The sequence below is a fragment of the Coffea arabica genome, chromosome 4e (assembly GCF_036785885.1).
Source record: "Coffea arabica cultivar ET-39 chromosome 4e, Coffea Arabica ET-39 HiFi, whole genome shotgun sequence".
Lineage (NCBI taxonomy): Eukaryota > Viridiplantae > Streptophyta > Magnoliopsida > Gentianales > Rubiaceae > Coffea > Coffea arabica.
Window position 1 is genome coordinate 767,289 of NC_092317.1, and position 22,664 is coordinate 789,952.

Sequence of the window (22,664 nt, forward strand, 5' to 3'; positions counted from 1 at the left end):
TTGCATATCTTCGATCGAGAGAAAGTCTCGAAATGCAATAGTTAAAGTTCTTCTGTTATTTAGATTTGTCAAGGTTATCATCAATAACTCGCTAGATTGATGCGTATGTATTAAATTTGACCCGACCGTCATCAGAATGTCTGCTCTTGAGAGATCGGCAAAAGAAAATGTCAGGATCAAATCACTGTCCGTACATGTTACGTGTTGGATTCATAAAAATTTGTTCTATATAGCTACTTTCAATATTGAAAGTGAGAGTTATATCACGGAGAAATTAAAGCGTGACGAACGCATGCATGTCCTGTCTTTGTTACTGGGATCCTAAACATTTTTGCCAACGAGGCCGTGGAAGAAGCTGTATGCCTTCCAGTAACACGAAACATACGTACACACATCTTTCGGTCAACGAAGAAGGTTTAATTGCCCTCGCGGGGTGATCCAGCGATAAGCGGGTTCTTAAAAACTCTTTGGGTACGTTTGGTTCCCCATAGAATTGGAGTGTAGAATTGGAATTGGAGCTCCAATTTCAATTCTTGTGTTTGGGTACTATCTTTCCTGTAGAATTAGAATCGAATTACAATTCCAAATTGATCGAATTCCATGGTTCCAATTCTTTGGCTGGACCAAAGAATTCCAATTCCAATTCCACAACTAAACGGGTCCACACGCGGATCTAGTATGGGTCAAAAATTAAAATCGGGTCAAAGGATATTGGCACCCCTTTCTTCCTGTCTAACTCACCATTTTCCTCAGCCGCTAGGGCTCTGCTCTCCACCATCACTTCCACCTGCAATCCTAATATCTTACCTTTCCCACCACCGTCTCCCCCCTGCCTTCCATTTCTCTGGCCACTTCCTCCATTCTTCGCCACTCTCGCCACTGTCCACCCCAAATTTCAGACACATTTAGGGCTTGTGAGACACCCAGGAAGGATAATGCGAACGCAACACAGCAGAGGAGCACCTTTTGGTCTCTGAGATTTTGCCGCTACTATTGTCCCGAATTGAAATGGCCTGTGCGGAACTTTGAGCCTAAAGATGTACTAACACATGGCAACCTCGAATAGGGTACCGGTGGTTCGCGCTAAACACCCATCATATTAGGGAAATTACAAGCCAAGTTGGTAAGAGTTGTTTCTTAATTTTTCCAGCATCAAAATAATCTACTATCAGAATAATCTCTTAATCTTTCCAGCATCTTTCTAGCACAAAATTATTTTTTTGCTTCAAAAAAAAAAGAAAATTATGATTAATTTTTTCAATTAATCATTGGTTATGGGCTTTATTACATAGCTTTTTTTTCATTGGATACATTGCAATGGTTTGTTTTGTTTTGTGAAGGTAAATTTGTCTAAATTTTTGCCAATCAAACAACATTTTTTTTTTTTGTATTTTCTGATATTTTGCTCTAGTATTTTTGGCTTCTAGATTTATGCTGTTAATAAGGATTAAAAAAAAAAGCACAAGTTGATCGTTTGTTTCCTTTTTCTTATTTTGGGTTTGAGTTCAATTAGTTAAATCGAGTCCAAGTTTTAGCTTGTTGGAATATATAATGTTAGTTTAAAATCATATTGGTGATGAAGATGAAAGGGGTAATCTCGTATGTCTTCCTTAAAATGGTTTTTTGAGATCTATTAGAAGCTTTTGCATTGTGGAACCACAAATTGATACTGCATTTGGATTCTACACTGAAAGATGAGATATTTAGCTGTGTTATGTAGAATTTCAGCTGATTATCCATCCATAATTTTAAGGATGCCACTCCATTAGAGCTTCCCTCTAAATGAGACTCTACTAAATCTTTCCTTTTGATGAGACTCATAGAAGGCTTTAGAAGGATTTTGATGTTTCTCGTAGCCAATTAGTCTTGTTTCTAGAAAGAAAGCTTTGTGCACATAAGTGATGATCTTAGCAACATCTCCAAATTGCTTTTGCAAAAAGGTTCCGTCCAAATAAGTCAGCATAAGTTCTTCATTTAACATATGTATGGATTTTTCTGGTGCATATTTGCCTCTCACTTTTAGTTCTATAATGCAGTGGCTGTTGAATCTATTCTTAAGATAGTGTCAGATTAAAAAATCTTCTTAAAACCAGTTCTACTCTTCTTAACTTAGTATCTAGAATCATAGAAGGAATCACAAATTTACTTTGACAGAGCGAATTTTTAGTTCTATACTACAGTTGTCCTGCAGTTCTTTGGTGTATGTTTCTGTATATAATCAATTGTTACGCATATTTTAAAGCTTATGTGGTGTAACAGTTGGGCCTTCCCTGCAATTCATTGCTAGTTAGGAAATTGTAAATAGCTATCTTTATCTCACACACACACATATATAGAGGAGTTTCAAGGGGAAGATAATTAATCTTTTGTTCTGTAACTCACAGAATTGAGTGTAATAGTTTCCCAAGCTTGTTTTTCAAGGCAAAATGGGCAGTACCAAATTGAAACACTAACCTGATCATAGCAATGAATCACAGAAGCTAATAATTATGTTTACCAACAACTTGCACAAACTAATGAATTACAAAATTGTAGCTATTTCCTAAGCGATCTCTAAAGTATTAAAGGTGTATAAGCCAATATATTTGTTTCTGTCAATAGTTGTATTCACAAGCTGTAAATGTAATATTTCAGGAAAGGCAAAAATATTATTGCAGATTATTATGTCAGAGGTTTCATTAGCTATCATTTTAGCTTCAATTGACTATGTAGAATTTAACACTCACTTTTTAAAATTTGGTCTTTTGACTTACCTTTTCTTATTGTTGTCGTGATTTTGAATTGCAGAATTTGGATATTGACATGGATAAGGAAGGAGACGAGCAAAAAACAAAAAAGAGAAAAGTGGTAGTTGCAAATTATATGGTAACAGTAGCCACATTAGTAGTTTGGTGGCATGAGAAACATATAGTAAAGGAGCCTTACTTGGACTTTAAAGTAACACGTGAAATATATCTAAGGCGTCTTTACTATGGAAACAATAGAGTTTGTGTAGAGCAACTTAGACTCAATAAACATTGTTTTACTGTTTTATGTACAAATTTAAGAGAGCATTGTGGGTTGAGGGATACAAGAAATATTACTGTTGAAGAAGCAGTTGCAATGTTTCTCTATGTTCTTGCTCATAACTTTAAGAATCGCACTGTCAATTTTAATTTCATAAGATCAGGTGAGACAGTTAGTCGATACTTTAATATAGTTCTATGTGCTATCATAAAATTGGGGAGACACTATCTTATCCAGCCTGAAACGGAAATGGAAGGTTACGAGCATGAAAAGTGGGAATGGTTTCAGGTAATCAATAATTTTTTATATTTGTTAATGAAGATAATATCTACAAGATTCATCAACTTATGATATTTTGTTTATAATACAGGATTGTCTTGGAGCGTTAGACGGTACTTATGTTAAAGTACATGTTCTTCTTAGAGATCAAGGAAGATATAGGAATAGGAAGAATGAGATAGCAACAAATGTTTTAGGTGTATGCTCCCGTGACATGAGATTTACATATGTATTGCCTGGATGGGAAGGTTCTGCAGCAGATAGTAGAGTTCTACGGGATGCGTTAGATTAGATCAGATCCTTTTTTATTTTTGCAAAAAAGGAACTAATTTTTTTTTCTTTTAAAGCTTTATTAACAATTAGTTAAATGCAAGAAAAAATAAATTATTAAAGGTACTAATTGATTTTTTCCTTAAAGCTTTAGTAACAATTAGCTAAATGTTAAAAAATTATTATATAGTAAAAAAAAGAAATTTTTTATGTAAGGAAATATTAGTTGGAAACAATTCTAATTCCTAATGAATTCTTCTCTCATACAAACAAAGAATTTGGAATTTCAAATAAATTCCATATCAATTCTATGCATTTCCCAAACGAAAGAATTGAAATGATTTGGAATTCCAATTCATAGAATTCCAATTCTATAGAATTTCAATTCTAATTCAATTATAATTCTGTAGAACCAAACGTACCCTTTGTAATTTTGGGTTAGAATCTTATCCTGAACTTGAATTCTCGTGATTTGTCCGAGATAGCTGCGTGGGGTCGTAGCGCACTTCTCCGGTTTGGTCTGCCGGTTCGGATCTTAAATGTTCGAATCAGGGCATGTTCCAGGTTATGAAAAAAGAAAAAAGAAGGTTTAATTGCAAATATTAACGTACGTTAAGGCTGAACATGAATGAATTTCTTCCGGACCCAGAAAACGCACTAGAGCCGTTGTACTTACATATGAAATCAAACTTACCCTATTCTTTCTGATCTTAGGGTACGTTTGGTTCTACAGAATTAGAATTGAATTAGAATTGAAATTCTATAGAATTGGAATTCTATGAATTGGAATTCCAAGTCATTTCAATTCTTTCGTTTGGGAAATGCATAGAATTGATACGGAATTTATTTGAAATTCCAAATTCTTTGTTTGTATGGGAGAAGAATTCATTAGGAATTAGAATTGTTTCCAACTAATATTTTCTTACATAAAAAATTTCTTTTTTTTACTATATAATAATTTTTTAACATTTAGCTAATTGTTACTAAAGCTTTAAGGAAAAAACCAATTAGTACCTTTAATAATTTATTTTTTCTTGCATTTAACTAATTGTTAATAAAGCTTTAAAAGAAAAAAAATTAGTTCCTTTTTTGCAAAAATAAAAAATTCTTTTTTTAAAAAAAATTAAATTATATTAAATAAAAAATAATTGTATATTCTAACTTAAAAAGTAGTTAATATTTATCGAGTTAAAACCTTGATACGTTTTTAAAGTTAAGAACTTTAAATTTTAGAAAATCAAAAGCCTACTCTATGATATGAATTGGGAGGAAGGTCATAACTTGTACCTATTATAAATATTTGAGTTTTGTATCTTACAAGAAATTTCAATATAGGAATACAAGAAATAGAGGAATACGCAAACAAAGTGTTTTTAGCCAAAAAAAAAAAAAGAGAAAGAAAAGCACAATTATACATTGCTACTATTTTTCAATAAATGGCCATTCTAATATGAAATTAAGTTCGAATAAATTCCTATCAAATTTCAACTTCCATGATGGCCTTGTCTAATTTGATAGTCAATAAACATTGCTCGTGCTAAAGCATTCCTAAATTGTGTCCACTCGCTAGTTGGTTGTACTGTTCGAATTCGATTCTCGTTAACATCATTTACACCACCATCATTATTTGGACCATCATCTTCCATTCCATTTTCCTCATCTTCATCTTCCATTTCATCTTCATCATCAACCTCATGTTGTACTCTTCGCATCTCAGCATCAACTTCATCCAAGTAAGGGTCATTTGGTTGTTCTACTCGAATAAGGTTATGAAGGATGGCACATGCATTAATTATCATGACATGAGTCTTAACATCAAAAAAAGATGCATCTCTCAAAATGGCCCACCGCTTCTTGAACAAACCAAATGTCCTTTCAATCACATTTCGAGCAATTGAATGTCGAAGGTTGAATAACTCTTTAAAATTTTGAGGCTTGCTCCCACTAGCAGACCACTCGCTAAGATGATATCTAACTCCCCTATATGGAGCTAAGAAACCGGAGCTATTTGCATAACCCGCATCAACAAGAAAGTACTTGCCTGTAATGTTAGACAACAAATTATTACTCATTTATAGTTAAAAGAAAAAAAAACACTTGATATCTAATTGTCACATACCCTTGGGAACAATTAATGGATCTGATCTAACTAACGCATCCCGTAGAACTCTACCATCTGCTGCAGAACCTTCCCATCCAGGCAATACATATGTAAATCTCATGTCACGGGAGCATACACCTAAAACATTTGTTGCTATCTCATTCTTCCTATTCCTATATCTTCCTTGATCTCTAAGAAGAACATGTACTTTAACATAAGTACCGTCTAACGCTCCAAGAGAATCCTGTATTATAAACAAAATATCATAAGTTGATGAATCTTGTAAATATTATCTTCATTAATAAACATCAAAAAATATTGATTACCTGAAACCATTCCCACTTTTCATGCTCGTAACCTTCCATTTCCGATTCAGGCTGGATAAGATAGTGTCTCCCCAATTTTATGATAGCACGTAGAACTATATTAAAGTATCGACTAACTGTCTCACCTGATCTTATGAAATTAAAATTGACAGTGCGATTCTTAAAATTATGAGCAAGAACATAGAGAAACATTGCAATTGCCTCTTCAACAGTAATATTTCTAGTATCCATCAACCCACAATGCTCTCTTAAATTTGTACATAAAACAGTAAAACAATGTTTATTGAGTCTAAGTTGCTCTACACAAACTCTATTGTTTCCATAGTAAAGACGCCTTAGATATATTTCACGTGCTACTTTAAAGTCCAAGTAAGGCTCCTTTACTATATGTTTCTCATGCCACCAAACTACTAATGTAGCTATTGTTACCATATAATTTGCAACTACCACTTTTCTCTTTTTTGCTTTTTGCTCGTCTCCTTCTTTATCCATGTCAATATCCAATTCTGCAATTCAAAATCATGACAACAATAAGAAAAGGTAAGTCAAAAGACCAAATCATGCCAAACTAGCTATTAATTCAAAAGACCAAATTAGCTATTGGAAAACTCGTACATGATGTATTAGGATCAAAGCGCAAAGTTTTAGGTATCTGCCCGCTCTTATAAGGCCACGTTCTTGCACAATCTATCTCCAGCAAGCCTGTAAAACCAAGGGCATAATTAGATGTCACAATGGTGATTAAAATGAGACCCAAGTGATTCACAGTAACTAAACCAGCTTCTGGATACTCGGCTTCTAGTCTAGAATTCGGATGATGCCATAACTCAAGATTCACACCTCAGTTTGACAAGAAAAATGAAAAGTCTGGCACCCATTTTAAAACTCTACAACTAGCACCTCCAACAATCAACATTGTCCCATCAATTTCTATCATTTCTACAAACTCTGTAATGGATTAACTTGATTTGATTATCTTTATCACATACAGAAGTTAAAGAATCTAATCTGGTCGTTCAGTAATATAACAACACATGAACCAACTACTAGCAGATATACTAAAGCTATAACAAGAAGAATAAGCGCTTCAAATTTTCATTGACCAGAGTACTAACACTTTCTCAAGCCAGAATAATATGTTAAGCAAGAGCATCAAAAACTGCACTAGAAGGCTTACCAGCAGATTTGTTTTGAGAAAGGAATTTCTCGACCACACCTTCATTCTGGGAACAGTTAAACTGTTCCATCATAAAACGAAAAAGTATACTAATTAGTTGTACATCTTTACCCAGACACAAGATACAAGGCATTGTAATTTACTGAGAAATACGGGAATATGCACCTGCAAGTGCTGTACACAAGAGATCCACCTACTTTGAGCAATCTGAAACCGTTGGATAGAAGTTGAAGCTGAAACATATAGACAAGAGTAACGTGATGACCATATGGAATTATAAGATCCTTAGGATGGACAGAAGTTGAAATTGCAACTTATTGACAAGTAGCCCATATAAAATCAAGATATTGACCATGGAACATAATTTTTTTCTCCATACAATGTATAAAAAACAGCTATTCAGTGGGATAATAGACAGAGAAGAGCATCTGACATCTCTTTGGAAGGTATCAAAAGCTGCCTAAAGCCCCTTTTGTCAATCCCTTTTTCTCTAGCAGCAATAGCTGTCCGAAGATGCAGGAATTAGATGATTTCTGCAGAGTGCTCTCTGATCAATGGGGTACTCTGGACATAAGTACACTATCACCAAGAGTACCAATGGTGGAAGATGTGGAATGCAGTGAAAAACATACTAGAGCGACAGTGAAAAACCCACTTAATTTTTTAAAGTGATTATTATATTAATTTTTACAGTTAAGATAAACTGAACTTTGTTGTATAACCATCTACTGCAAACTTTTCCATACCTCAGAGAACTCTGTCCCAGGGATTTTCAATTGATTCATTCTTTACAGTCATAACTAAGCCTTCCAATCTGAAAAGGTTGTCATTAGTATCCCTGGGCAACAACCTAGTACGTATCAATCTTAGGAGCATGGCTTTGAGATCCCAAATTCCTCCAGATTTCATTCTAATTCTATCATTTCACACCCAAAATTTTTATGTCCAAATCGATTAAAATATTTTATAACTTTAAAAAAATCCCCTGAAAATCATTTTTCATATGGGGTTCCACGTCTTTTTGTTGTAGTGCATTCCCGAGCAATTGTTGCATCCGTGAGGCAAAAATATCATCTAAAACCTGCAAATCCGAATCTTTGTTGTCATGGTAGTATTTATCATATTACTGGATCTTATTAGACTCTCATCTTTACTTCCATAAATCAAGGTCAAATCAGTTGGAAACCATTCAATTACTGGAATAAAAATTGTGAAATTTCTCCTCAAAACAACAAAGAAAATCATCACAACCACTCTAATGTGAAACACTGACGATTTGGCCAGCAAAAGTATAACTCGAGCCAAGTTACCAAGTCAGCCTGCATTTTTCACTACCTTGCAAACATCTATAACTATTTCAAGGATGAAAGACTTGCATCACATAGAAGATTCAAAGGATGATCAGATTATCCCTCTTTCCTTCTTAACACTCAACTTCGTATAGGGTGAATTTCAGTTAAAAACGTCATGCTTTTAATCTTTTAAACATTTGCAAATAATGGCTACTGCTTAAAGTGACTATCTGAATCCTGGAAGAATTAGCTCAACTTACTCGGAGCAGTCTTGCGATTGGTAAGGGATAGCTGGAGAAGCAAAAAGCGATGCCGGAGACGGTGGTGGAAGAGGCAAAATGTTAGGGTGGAGGTGAAGGCGATGACGCAGAGCAGAAGCAGTTGCGGTTGAGGAAAAGTGATCGAGAGAGAGGGCTGCTTACCTAGTTGACCCGATTTTAATTTTTTACCCACAAGATCCGCGTGTAGACCCGTTTCGCAGGGTTTAGTTGTGGAATTGGAATTAGAATTCTTTTGGTCCAATAAAGAATTCAAATCATGGAATTGGACCCCTATAGAATTCAGATTCAATTCTAATTCTTTGACGGAAGCAGTATCCAAACAACAGATTTGGAATTGGGGCCCCAATTCCAATTCTAAATCTCAATTCCATGGGAAACCAAACATACCCTTAGAAGAATCGAAGTGGAAATGGTGGGGAAGACTCTTGGATTTCTCTCAGCTTTTGCAAGCGCTTTTAAACTTGAAGCCCAAAGCCATGAGCCCATTACTCTCACCTGAGGAATGCAGTACTGCTTGTTAACGGCGCCTTGTAAAAAATGACGTCTGCTAAGCCACCAACATATCCACGCCAGTACTTCTTTGGTTGCATCCATTTTACGTGAGAAGAGGTCCGTCCTCTTTTGTTTCTAGACTCCTGCTGACATCATCATCGCCATCGTCTGATCCCCAAAAGCCAGCACCGCCACGTTTTTATCCCCTTCGGCTTCAGACAGTCGCTCTGTGCGACCCGCTAATATCAGCATCCCATTTTATAAATGCACTTTTTAGAAAAAGAAAAAAAAAAACAGTAGATCGCATCAATTTGATTTCGCTCCAACCCTAACACGAACCTTCCGGTTACTGAAAACGAAACTCGTATTTCACAAGTTCAAATCTCGATGTTGATACTTAAGTTTGTATTGCGAAAAATTAAAGACCTTTCTAATTTTCGCATTTGCGAACATGTTGATACGTTGATTTAAACGCTTAAAATTAATTCTAAAGTATTGGAGAAAAGTTTTCAATAAAACCAAGAGAAAGCTCTCATTATTATTTGCTGAAATTTGTCTATCTAACTATTATTACAAGGTTATTTATAATCAAAATAGCTAAACTAGTCTAAATTCGGATCAAACGTGAATTACATCACTTATTCCATTAAAATTACTAATCTAATGGTCCAAATAACTTATACAGCTAGCCATTTATTTCTAATAACCAACAATTAAGTAACTAAATAAAATATCCTAATTAATAGAACGACAATTAGAAAGAAAAAACCCTAAAAGTTAGTTATTTGAATCGAATCCGTGAAGGGATTGTGGGCAGAGATTGAACTAAGAAAATTGAAATGAAACGCGCTGCGACCCAATCTATGGGGCGGATCTATTAAGTCCCTTCTTCTTCAGCTTGGATCAACATGCAATGCTCAACCTCCTTCTATGTATTTGTAAGGTCCAAATTAATATTGAACGGAATGTTGATACTTGAATCGTTTGGCCCTTCGACAGCTTGCACTTCATCATCAAACCCCATTCGAGAATTGTTCAGTCTTAAACCAACTTGCATTTTCACAATGTCAAATTGATTGCTTTACTATTTTTATCCCAAGGAATGCGCGAAACAAAAAAAGAAGAAGAAGAAAGAGTTAACAATTATGGCTTTACTGGCCTCTTTTTTATTTTTCTCAATAAAAAATATTAAAGATTAATATTTTATACGCTGCTAGCAAAATTGGATAGACGTTGCATGGTAAAATTTAAATTTTAAGTAATGTTTATGTATCCAAATTCGCTATCGTCAACAACACCTGTAAGCGAGATTAATTATCGTCCCCAATTTTTACTCACCAATTTGTGGTACCAAGCCATGCTACATCAGCAGACGCGGTAGCAGAGCACCGGGGTCGTTGCCCGCCAGGTAAGCCGTCAAGCTCTGTTTAGACAGAACGGTGAGAGGGTTCGAGTCCGGCCAATAATTTTCTCCTCAATTGTTTCTTGGCAGGTTTATTATGGTAATTATCATCCATACTTCCACTCTATCCTAATCTAACTACAAGGAGACTCAATTAGACCTACGGAGACAGAATCACCACCAGACCAGACGAGTACACTAAGCATCCGTTTGAATTTTTTCGAAGAACCACATAATGTGTGAATTTATTATGATACTCGAGCACGTGAATTTGAGTGAAATTAATGTGTCCTTAGGCCAAAAATATATAGTAGTAATAATAATAATAATTGCTACTAACCAAATAGTACTACGTGAGTAGATGCTAAGGATTTATAGCGAGATGTGTCTGGTATTAGCATTGAATTGGCTTGCATTTAGATTTTGGTGCTCAATGAAAGCTGATGTAGCGAACCTATCCACTTTTCCCTACAAAGCCTTGATTGATTAATCGAATTCATCCGAATGGCCGCTGGTATCATCACTTGCCGGGATTTTACCATTTGTAGTTGTTCTAGTCTTGTATAGAGAGAGAGAGAGAGAGAGAGAGAGAGAGAGGGAGAGCCCTTTGGCTTCCAAGTATTCTCCACAGACAGCTTCCACCAACCAAGAACAACTCTGTCCTGTAAAACGGACACAAAGATGAAGAAGCAAAGTCCAGTTGGTGAAAGAAAAAGAGAAGCGTATTAGTAGTAGTAGTACTTAAGTGCCTGCAACCGATTAACGTCGTGCCTGCCTTCAGAAAAAAGAAAAAGAAAGGAAAAAAGGAAAAAAATCAGAAATGGCAGAGGGAGGATAGCGATAAGCAGACAAAAACAGGGAAAAGGTCCACCAAGCCAGCCGGCAGTAGTAGTTGCCAAGACTAAGAGAGGAGGCGAAGGGCTCTAGTGGTCGTCGTAGTAGTAATAATAGTACGACTATGATGGCGCTGGCTGTGGAGGAGACTGATGAGGCATCATTTCATCACGCCGATGACCGATTTCCCAGTAACCAACCCAATAACATCCGAACAAGTATTCGGACCATCCCCTTTTTCTCGCTCCACGTGTCCCACCCCCTTCCTTCATTCATTTTACCGACGCCGTCACCCACCTCCCCTTCCAACTCGTTCTTTTCCGTCAACCGATAAAATCCCAAAACACTTAAAAAAAAAAAAAAAAGAAGCCCAATTTGCGTGCTTGCAATTTTTTTGCTTCCCCCGTTCCCGGTCATCTTTTCCTGCAATTTTTAACCTACTCCTACATCCGTTGCAAAGTCGTCAGCCTTAAAATAACGCCCCCCCTCCCCGGTCATTAATTTCCGCCGGTCAACCTCTCTCTAAAACCTACAATAAGCCCTAAATAACCAAACCCCCTCTTTCTCCTTTCCGTTCTCTCTCTCTCTCTCTCTCGCACAGTCACGCACTAGTTCCCCTCCCTCTGACTCCTTCGCCCACACACACACACTCTCTCTCTCTCTCTCTCCCTCTAGATCGCTGCGAGATTTCGACCTCCGGCATGGAAGACGACGAAGAAACTCAGTCACATCCATCGGGAGGTACCGGATCTCCGGTGTCACCGCGTCCCAACGGCAGGATAACGGTGACGGTGGCTGCTGTTCCGCCTTCTCAGAACACGCTAACTCTGGCGTTACCCATACAACATCATCAGCAGCAGACGAGGCCTACTGGAAATAGTGGAGGTGGTGGGAGGGAGGATTGCTGGAGCGAAGGGGCCACCGGGGTGCTAATTGACGCCTGGGGAGAAAGGTATCTAGAGCTCAGCCGGGGGAATCTTAAGCAGAAGCACTGGAAGGATGTCGCCGATATCGTCAGCAGCCGCGAAGACTACACCAAAGCCCCTAAAACTGATATTCAGTGTAAGAACCGGATTGATACCGTCAAGAAGAAGTACAAGCTGGAGAAGGCCAAGATCGCCGCCGGTGGTGGCCCCAGTAAGTGGCCCTTCTTTGAGAGGCTTGATCAGCTTATTGGACCTTCTGCTAAGCTTAACTCCTCCGTACTGGCTTCCGGGGGTGGCGCGGGGGCAGGGCCGTCCTACTCCGGAAGCCAAAGGGTAGTTCCTATGGGAATCCCGATGGGAGTTAGATCAGCTCCTCAGCTGAGGCAGCAGCAAGAGAAATTTCCACAACAGCACCTTCAGAAGCAGAAGCAGCAGTTCCGGAAACGGCCTCCCCCTCCTCCTGCGGTGGATTCGGATGAGGAGTCCGAGCCCGATGGTTCGCCTGACTCGGCTGATGATTTTCCACCTGCAACGTACGAAAGGAAGAGGCCGAGGAATCAGCGGGAGCCGATGAATTTGGGAGGAGGAGTAAAGCCTGCTGGGCCTGGAACGAACAGGGGGAGAGAGGGAGGTGCAGATAAAGCAAGTGTTGTTGTGGGGAAGAATTGGGGGAATTCAGTGAGGGAGCTGACTCGAGCTATACTTAAATTTGGGGAAGCTTACGAGCAAGCTGAGAGCTCGAAGCTGCAGCAGCTGGTGGACATGGAAAAGCAGAGGATGAAGTTTGCCAAAGAGCTGGAATTGCAGAGAATGCAGTTCTTCATGAAAACGCAATTGGAGCTCTCACAGCTCAAGACCAGTAGTAGTAGGAGAGTTGGGAACAATAACCACCACCATCACAGCAGTAATAACATCAATGCCACCACCCACACTAACAACCACCATAGTGATAGCAGTAACTAGAAGAATATATAACTTAGATTTACTCAAGTTAGATTGGGTTGAATCTCCGGGTGAAGCACCCATGTTGTTGAATAGAAATTTGTGTCTGTATCAAGGCAATTGCTAGTTTCCATCCTCATTTCTTTCTTTCCTCTGTGTAACCAGTTTCAAGAATTCACTCTATGATACAGCACAATGCTCCATTACACAAGTTATTAAATGCCCAACTGAAGATTCATCAATCGCTTTTCTTTCCTGCATTTGCCAGCTCAAAAAAAATGCATTTCGTGTTTCTGAACGGTCATTGCAATGAACATATGGGGTAAATTAGAAAAAACATTCTGTCGATCTTTTCTTTTAACATATGAGAGATTAGCCTTCTTAGCAACTAGTTCAATCATGCCAGATGTATACAGTTAGGAAGGCCGCCTCCGGTAACATTTGCAAGTTCATCTAACCTGGGACTAGAACTACTCATTGCAACAGATGGGCTTTTATCCAGTACATACCTTTCTTCCCTGCTAGGGGAAGCTATTCATATCCGTGACTCTCACATTCTTCAACTCGAGTACTAGTTGTACAACCTCTGCGAGCGCATCTTAGAAGTCCATAGTTTCTTCCCAAAGCAATGGTTCAGCAGTCCTCATTTCGATGGAAAAGCTTTTTACTAAAATGGTTCAGCAGTCCTCTGCGAGCACATCTTAGAAGCGAGTATCCCGGCAGCTCCTTGACCATGCTCAATCATCTATTGAAACTCGGACTCATCAGAAGAAGCTTTGCAAAGGGAGCAGCTCCGGCGGCAATGAGGGTCACTCGTCATGCTGGCAGCATCAAAAGATGATCTTGATTCAGAAACATCAATGAAAAATTAATTCTTTCAGGGCATCCATCTTTTTTCCTTCTCTATCTCAGGAAGCCTCTGCTTCAAACTTTTATTGAGATCATCTTGCGATAAACTATGAAGCTTCTTTCAACAAGTTTGGAACAATATTCCACGACCTCCACTCATTTCATATGAGGAAGTTGGCCCCTTTGTTGATTTAATTGTGTGATAAAATAGCTACAGCTTTTAAAGAGGTACATCAGCTCAATAGAGGAAGTTAAATCAAGCAGAGGCAAGAACAAGGCATCATTCCAGTACTGGATTTTCAAGTGATGTCATCAACAATCTCTGCAAGCCATGAACAGCTTCTGAATGTACGTACTCAAACCAAACCCCTGGAAAGCTGTAAGTTTTGTCCATCAATCACCTGCAATTTGCAAACATGGAAAATTGGGCGAGTTGAAGCACATAATCGCAATCAAAATTGGCCTATGTTAACTACCATATCCTAGTGCTGTAGAAGTGCGGGGCAGTCTGGTGTTACAAGTTAACGCTTAAAATAAACCTCTCTGGGTTGGGTTCCAGAATCCTACTTAATGTGTGGACATGTAAAATTATGCTTTATAAGCAAGAGAAAAGCACTTAGACTTATGCTGTGACGTTATGCTTAATATGGTTTGTGCCTAAGCCATAAAGATGTACATCAGACTCTAAATTCTGAAGGTATCCCAAAAGAAGCGCAGTAATACTAAAAGATCAACACCATCTACAACAGAGGAAGATCAATAGGGAAAAGAGCTCTTCAGACGAATTTAGCACTTATTTAATCTACCAAATACTCCAATGCAAATCAACTAGAAACTAGAAATCAGAAACCAGCAAGGGATTGATACGTTTCTATTGTGTTTAGTTTATCTGCTAAGATTGATAACAAAGGAACCAGTACATCAGTGATTGCGAGGATTCATATGCTTTTTTTGTTCCTTAAGTTACGTGGAGATACTAGAGAAATTAGGAAAAAGCAGCTAAAGATAACATGTTCGCATTACCAAAACCAACCATCAAACCCAAACCACAGTAGAAGTACAAGGAGTCCACGAGCAATTCAAGATCTCTCTAACTTCCTCTATCCAATTTTCAGCTTAACGGGAAAAGAACTCCATCTTTGGACTGTCATCTAATATGTCAAGCCAAGAATCTAATTATCATTTCTTGAAGCTCCAAAGCCACCTTAAGCCACTGCTTTAGATAAAATTCAGCAATTCTATGACATTTTGATGTAAGGCACAAAGTTAGAAACAGGTCTTCTTTATTCTAGTTCGCATAATACACCAAATTTCAGACTAATTCGTCCCAAAATTATGTCAAATGGCCTGTGCAATTTAATTTTTTTTTTAAAGTGCAATCTTCATCTAAGAGTGGGGCCACAAAAAAAGGAGAAGGAGAAGAAGACTCATCGCATTGATACACTGGGGGGAAAGTAAATTCAAAGATGTAAAGACAAAGTAGTGACACAGTACATCAGGAATCTTTAAGATTTACCAAAGGAAGAAAAGAAGGCCCTAAAAAAAGGTACTTCTTCCCTGGAAATCAGGGCTAGAATTACTAATAAGGTAGTACAGTGGTAGGCATATCAAGTAATGTCTCCCACAGTTCAGCAAGGATAATTCCAATCCTTTGACAAGCCAAAACATTACTAGTTGACTTATGATATGCACTCATCATTTATTTTAATCCCCTTTTGGAATATTTCAAATGGTGTAAAGCATTTCTTTTACCTGTTTCTAGAAGAGACTTCATGCATTAATCAAGGTATAGAGTTTGTGACAAGAACTCCTAACAGCTTCACTGAATTTGAGGTTGTAAAGTTTAAAAAACTGAATTGGAAACCAATCAATGGAAATTAATCAAATGATAATGAAGTATACTGCTTCTTTAATGGTGCAAAAAGTCAAATGGGGTCAACATGATGAGGAAATAAAAACAAATAATAATAGGAATTTCAAATCTTTAATCGTCTAAAAAGATATCAAATCTGTCTGAGTTGGTGATCTCCACAGTTCACCAGAGCAACAATCCATGTATGATACTCAGGAAAGGAACATCCAACACAAACTTCGGTGAGTAGATATCACCACACACAAAAACAATGGAGAAAAGCATAACGACCAATTAGTACAAATCATAATTTGCATGCCGACTCATTGAATGACATAATTGGAGAAAAGTTCAACATCCAACTTGCTGCAGAAAAAGTTCATGACTTAAACCTTTAACCAATGCCCTTAGCCTTATTTACATCCCACACTATTCTTACTGTTATCTAACACCAAAAGCCGTGTAAGCAACAAAAAATAAGTAACCTATCAAAAAGAACTGCGATCTTGAATAAGCAAGTCGTTTTATTGATGAAACTTTTTTGTTCGATAGATATATTGATGAAACTGATTCAAGATGGGCACTGAATCAATAAAAAAACGCTATTGAAAAAATAACCGCCCAAACAAAAGAAATCAGTCTTGCACTATTAAACAGATGGACATTACTTTACACTGTATTTACGGGATGGTCGTGTGTTTGATATCAACAAGTTCAGCTGCATTAACTTTTATGAAAATGCAAAGTGAACAAGTTCAAAATAACGATCAGAAAAAGTATGCCCCCATTCCTCCAGGCTTCTTCCCCTTCCTCTCCCCTAAACATTTTTTATTTAATAGAAAACCAGGCATATAGCTATACGAATGAGCTTAACAGTACTTGAGAAGTTCTACTGTTGACATTTTCTTTTTCAATTAGTAGTACAGCATATTGAAAGGGACGTTCTTTAACGGGCAATAGATGCTATTAGAAAATGTATTAAGTACAACAAAGGGGTATCATAACGAGCGTGATTTTAGGCTAAGCAACCTAGTATTGCAGTTACTCATAACCTGAAAACAATATGAAATTTGGCGCAATTAAAATCACCGACATGGAAGCGTGAATTTTTGGCAATGCTAACAACTCTTACGTTCCAAATGGAGGTGCAGGGGAAAAAGGGAAAATCATAATTAATTGCAGAATTTAATGACGAAACCATTCCAAACAGAAGAAATGCATTGTTCAAATAACTATTTTTATGAGAGACAGGAGGAAAGGGGGGGAGCGTACCTGGGAAAACGAAGAAGTATAATGCCGTAAGAATTTGTATCCGATGTCTTCAGGAAGATTTCGGAGGTAACCAAGGCCCTAGAAATAGATTCAAATTGTTTCCGTTTAGTTTCCGGCTGGAGTCAGGGGCCGGAGAAGACTTAAGAGCAGTAATTACTAATAGCGCTTGTGATGGTATAAGCCTATAAGGATAAAGATACGGATAATACAAGTAGCAAGTATTTTACGAACACCACAAATTATATGGAAAATCACGAAAAATCCCCTTAAGATTTGTGGTGTTTTTTACTTTACCCTATAATATATTAGTATTTTTTTGGCACTTTATCCTATACAATCCAGCTCAGCAAAAGACCCGTTGAAATTAGGGTTGCAAATGAGCCGAGTCGAGTTGAGATTTGAGCTAATCGAGCCGAGTCTCGACTGAATTTTACCAAGTTCGAGCTCGACGAGCTGGCAATTTTCAAGCTCGAGCTCGAGCTCGAAAAAAATAAAAAATAATTATTTTATTTTTTAAAAAATAAATAAAATAAATTTTTTTGTTAATAAATAATAAAATATTAAGGATATATACGTAAATTTACTATGAAAATAAAAACTAAAAAATATATATATAATATACGTAATTTTATTATTAAATAAAAATAAAAATAAAAAATATATATATATACTCAAGCTCGCGAGCAACGAACTTAATATTCTGAACTCGAGTTCGAGCCGCTCGCGAGCGGCTCGATTCGTTTGCAACCCTAGTTGAAATATCATGGTAGATGAAAATGACCCATTTAAAATGTTCAAATTTTTTGACGAAAATGCCCCTTTCCATTGTATATAAAGAAAAGTCTCCTCCCAAGACCAAAAATATTTTTGTTATAATTTCATCATTCAACAAAGCTTTTAAACTTTCAAGTCTTATATTTGCAGCAAAAAAGGGGGAAAAAAGTCCCAGATGTTTTCAAATTCATTTTGTTGTTTTCTTTTAGATGTTATCCATCATAGCATCTATAAGAACCAAATTAAAAAACTTGTGGATGCGGTCAATTAGCACCTTGAGAAGGCCATGGACACCTTCCTTTGAAAGGAAATTTCTTGGATGATCAAATTATAAGGTATGATTTGTATGATAAATTAATGTCTTTTTTAACTTTTAGATAAAATAATTTTAAAAAATTTATGTTTTGCTTTGTTATGGGATCATTAAGCATGTGATTATTTTAAGTGGATAGACCTCGAACTTTGAGACAACGGAAGAGAAATTTATGCTATACTATAATCAAGAATTGTGAAAACAAAAAAAGAGAAGCTAAAATATTTACAAAGGGAGTATGAAGAATTAGAAGTGAGACATGCAAGACTGAAGCAAAAAAATGAAGGGGACAAAAATACACTAGCAAGAGCAGGCTTTTTCCCTCCATGAAGGGTATTTTTTGAGAAAAAAATATTTCCTGACTAGGATTCATTGGCAAATTTTGTCTATCCGTTATTTTATCAAGAACACTATTGTTATTTAGCTTATAACCTTCATCGCTATTACTAATTCAATGTTTTGACTATTAGTTAAGGGGATAACGTGTCAAAAGGATAATATTAGAGGATAAAGTAAAAAACACCACAAATGTTAGTGTGAGTTTTCGTGACTTTGCCCAAAATTATATACTTAGATTGGCTTTGTTAGTAGTCCGAACAACCCTTGTATTTTCTGGAATTTATATTTTTTGTCCGCAAGAAATTCAGCCAATCAAAACCATTGAATATATGCCAAAGTAGTTGGTTTGATACTACGCATGAGCTTGGTGGCGTAATATTCATACGATATGAATGTCAGATGGGTTCAAGTGTTAGTGTATAGAAAAAGTAAAGTTAGACGCGTGAAGTGTATAAGTATAAAATAGAATAATAATTGTTAATAAATAATAAAATAGATACAATTCAAATGTACTAATCAACATATACTGCATTTTTTATTTATAGCAACCAAAGTTCACATATTGTGATATATAAAATAGTTATAAATAACCAAAGGAACTAATAAATATTTTTTTAAAATTTTTATAGAGGGCTGTGTTTTAGCCTTTTAGGGTTTTATTTATGGATAATAGCAATTGAAAAGGAAAAATGATGTTCCTACTCATAACATATTTTCCAGTAAGCCCATGAATAAACTAAACTCTCAAGACTGCATGATGAAATGAAAAAATGGTACCTTTAGACAACAATTTTCCATCCAGTCTCTCTAAGTGGCTTTATTTGGATTGCATTTTTATGGATTTTTTGTAGAAAAATTATTGTAACTATTTAATATATATGAGATAAAAAAATAATTAAAAAATATATAAAAAAAAAGTAACAATTTTTCAAAGGCAATCCAAACACACCCGAGGGTTGTCAGAAAACTATGATTGCCTTAACTATATCACAGTACGTACCCCTAGGGGTTAGCTCAACCGGTGAATCTTCGAGGGTATTCCTCGTGGTGGGACGCGGTTCGAGTCTGGCTTCACATATCGCCGGGATGCTCTTGGGGGGCGGGGTACTCCAGGTTCAGGGAGATTAGTCTGGCAAAACTGAGATATTCCCTGGGTTTGAAAAAAAAAAAAAAAACTATATCACAGTACGTCAATGTCAAAGCAGCATCACAGAAGTTTCTCGAAAAGAGTCTTGTGTTGATGGGATTGTTTCACTTGCTTGCTTCATTGGCATGAAGCACATGGCGGTGACTCGTTCAACCTCCAAATAGCAGCGGTAATCTGGTAGCCAAACTAAGCTGTCCTAAAAATAATTGCCAACCCATGTCAAGCTCTTTCTCATAGTAAAACTTTTAACGCAAGACCTGATGGATGAAATCTAGGATGTTGAGACATCTATAACGACTTTTCAATTGTCTTCGCTATCACAAGTCAAGAATTGCAGTCACGTGCCCCACCGACTGCACGGATGGGGAGCTGTCTCTGGCTCTGCCTGCCTTTAAATTCAAATCTAAGTTCAATTGCTGGAATGAAGAATGTAGTAAGTCCACTCCACTCCACATTTGTGATCCAACCATCCTTCGGGGCCCTATGCAACCCCAGGAACTTCCTTTTTTTGAGTTTCTTATGCTCGTCTCGTGCATGCACATCGTGCAGGCTTTTACTTCTATTTTGCGCCAAGAAAAAATAACCTTAAATCCTACGACGCCTCCTATGTTTTTGAAAACTCGCATGAATGATTAATCCAAAGTCCTGGGATTAAAAGGCAATGACAATATTAGAAAAATTAATAAAAAGATTGCACTTGAAAATTAGTAGGTTTCATCGTGAATATAATTAAGTGAGATCTTGACAACCCAACCCAATATGCATTTTTTTTTTCTGACCGGATTTAACCAAATAAAAAAGCTCACACTATAAATAACTTCTTCGCACAATTTGTAAAAATTTATTTATTTGTATCATCAATTTTTAATTTCACGTACAATATATTTAAAAAGTGATACAGTAGTGTGTTTTTTCAAAAAAAAAAAAAAAGAATAAAGAATAAAAACCTGGCTCGCGTCCAGGAACGGGGACGCTCATCCCGTCGTTTTCAAACGGACCTCAATTTTAAAATCAGAATCTACAGCAGATCTTGTCAAAGTTCCTTGTATCACCTACACGGCATTCTTTTTTCTGAAGCGCGCGCCGTCCATCTTTTGGGCGATTCATAGTGCTCAATGCTCAGCATGCCAAATGCCAATCCACAGATGGAACTAATTTTTTGCTTGGAAAAAGATAACAAAAAAAAAAGAAACTGACGTTTTGATCAAGTAATTCGACCAATAACCCTTTATTGGTTGAACTTTTTTTTAAAAAAAAAAATATTTATGTAATGCTTTCGGAGGGGGCTCTACAAATCAAATCTGAATTCTGTAAAAAAAAAAATAATAATAATTTTTTTTTATAGACTAAAGCCAGATGAGAACTATAAACCGGTCCTGGTGTTTGTTGGGTGTGTCTGTATGACAAATGACAAAAAGGTTTGATGGGAGTAGGCGACAATGTTGGCTAGTTATGTTTGAATTTGGCATGCGGGAATTGGTACTAGTGATTCAAATCCAAGGCAAATGTTTTCTACTTTATGGGGGAAAAAAAAAAAACCTTTTTCTTTGTTTATTTGTGAGAAACGTTAACTCAAGGGGGGATATCTGTAACTAAAATATGTGTACGAAGGTATATTACTGATACGAGTGTAGGGTATTTACATATAAAAAAAGATAATTTAGTTATTAAACTTGTCGTCGTGCAAGATGTTCTTATTACATGTTAAAAAAAAAAAAAAAAAAAAAGCTTCTGTCAACATTACCAAGTTGGGATGTGTAGTGTGTTGGCTAAGAAAGTTGACAATGCCCATAATCAATTATCATTTCCGTTGCCTTTTTATACCCGGCAATACCTGCTGCCCCCCCCCCCCCCCCCCCACAAAAAAAACCCGATAAATAAACAGCAATTAATTAATATTTGGTATGAGAAGAGTGACCAAAATAAAATTTCAGACTATGACGTCGACTAAAAGATTATTCGCGGAAGTTGTAAATAATTTTTTTTAATACGTGTAAATGAGATGGTTTGGATTTGGGACTCTTACAATTACCCGATCCATTTCTCCTTCGGCGTAGATAACTTGATGATATATGAGAACTATATAATCGATTTCTAAGAAAAAAGAAAAATTCACGGTGTGATCTTTAGTTCACAAAAAGGATATACATGTGCACTAGGACGTGCAAAAATTGTTTGGATAATGAATTACTTATAAAAATTTATTTACTTATATTATGAGCACATTTTTAATTATTATTTTTTATATACATCAAAAAGTGTCACGGACTACTACTGAGTACTGATTGATGTTTCAAAGAACGTTGATTGGCAGGCAGCTAAAAAAAAGGTTAGAACATGGTTATTAGTGAAGTGTTTTGCTGTTTACATCTCGATTTTAGGAACAGGAAATGATGATTCACCATGCACTGCAGTACTTACCATCATCCCCCTCTCTCTCTTTTAAGTTTTTTTTGGGGTAGAAATGAAGATAAGGATTGACGGCGGATTATGCATGTATGATGAAATTGCCTCGGGTAGCAGTAGTGCATCCAAAGAAAGAATAATTACCCTATTCTATTTGGGTCGGATATTATTTTAATATATTACTTTTTTTTTAATATATTACATTTATTTTAATATATTACATTACTTTTTGAGTTTTTGGGATTCGATGATGTGACGTACGTGTTTGTTAGTAATAAACAGTTAGTTAAAAACTAAAAAGATATGTAATTGATTTTGATTTATTTAAAAAATACCAAAAAAAAATTGCCAAATAAATAATAATAATAATAATAAGCTATCGAA

The 22,664-nt window shown here is 36.4% G+C and overlaps 3 protein-coding genes across 4 annotated transcripts; 2 read left to right on the top strand and 1 right to left on the bottom strand.

Moving 5' to 3' along the window:
• Nucleotides 1-496: 496 nt before the first annotated feature.
• Nucleotides 497-3,581, top strand: LOC113742396 (protein ANTAGONIST OF LIKE HETEROCHROMATIN PROTEIN 1-like). The gene is made up of 3 exons (XM_027270233.2): nucleotides 497-1,123; nucleotides 2,788-3,294; nucleotides 3,377-3,581. Exons 2-3 carry the CDS (start codon nucleotides 2,803-2,805, stop codon nucleotides 3,575-3,577), a joined length of 693 nt encoding a protein of 230 aa, XP_027126034.1. The 5' UTR covers nucleotides 497-1,123; nucleotides 2,788-2,802; the 3' UTR covers nucleotides 3,578-3,581.
• Nucleotides 3,582-4,829: 1,248 nt separating this feature from the next.
• Nucleotides 4,830-9,043, bottom strand: LOC113742397 (protein ALP1-like). 2 transcript variants are annotated; one of them, XM_072046904.1, is made up of 7 exons: nucleotides 8,712-9,043; nucleotides 7,325-7,392; nucleotides 7,160-7,220; nucleotides 6,598-6,684; nucleotides 5,983-6,488; nucleotides 5,675-5,900; nucleotides 4,830-5,596 (listed from the first exon to the last, which is right to left on the bottom strand). In XM_072046904.1, the coding sequence occupies exons 5-7, from the start codon at nucleotides 6,472-6,474 to the stop codon at nucleotides 5,040-5,042; spliced, it is 1,275 nt and encodes a 424-aa protein (XP_071903005.1). In that variant the 5' UTR covers nucleotides 6,475-6,488; nucleotides 6,598-6,684; nucleotides 7,160-7,220; nucleotides 7,325-7,392; nucleotides 8,712-9,043; the 3' UTR covers nucleotides 4,830-5,039. The 2 variants fall into 2 exon arrangements, with proteins under 2 accessions (XP_071903005.1, XP_027126035.2); XM_027270234.2 differs by lacking the exons at nucleotides 7,160-7,220; nucleotides 7,325-7,392.
• A 2,940-nt stretch (nucleotides 9,044-11,983) lies between these two features.
• Nucleotides 11,984-13,539, top strand: LOC113742607 (trihelix transcription factor ASIL2-like). The gene has a single exon (XM_027270479.2). It carries the CDS (start codon nucleotides 12,162-12,164, stop codon nucleotides 13,347-13,349), a length of 1,188 nt encoding a protein of 395 aa, XP_027126280.1. The 5' UTR covers nucleotides 11,984-12,161; the 3' UTR covers nucleotides 13,350-13,539.
• The last annotated feature ends 9,125 nt before the right edge of the window (nucleotides 13,540-22,664 follow it).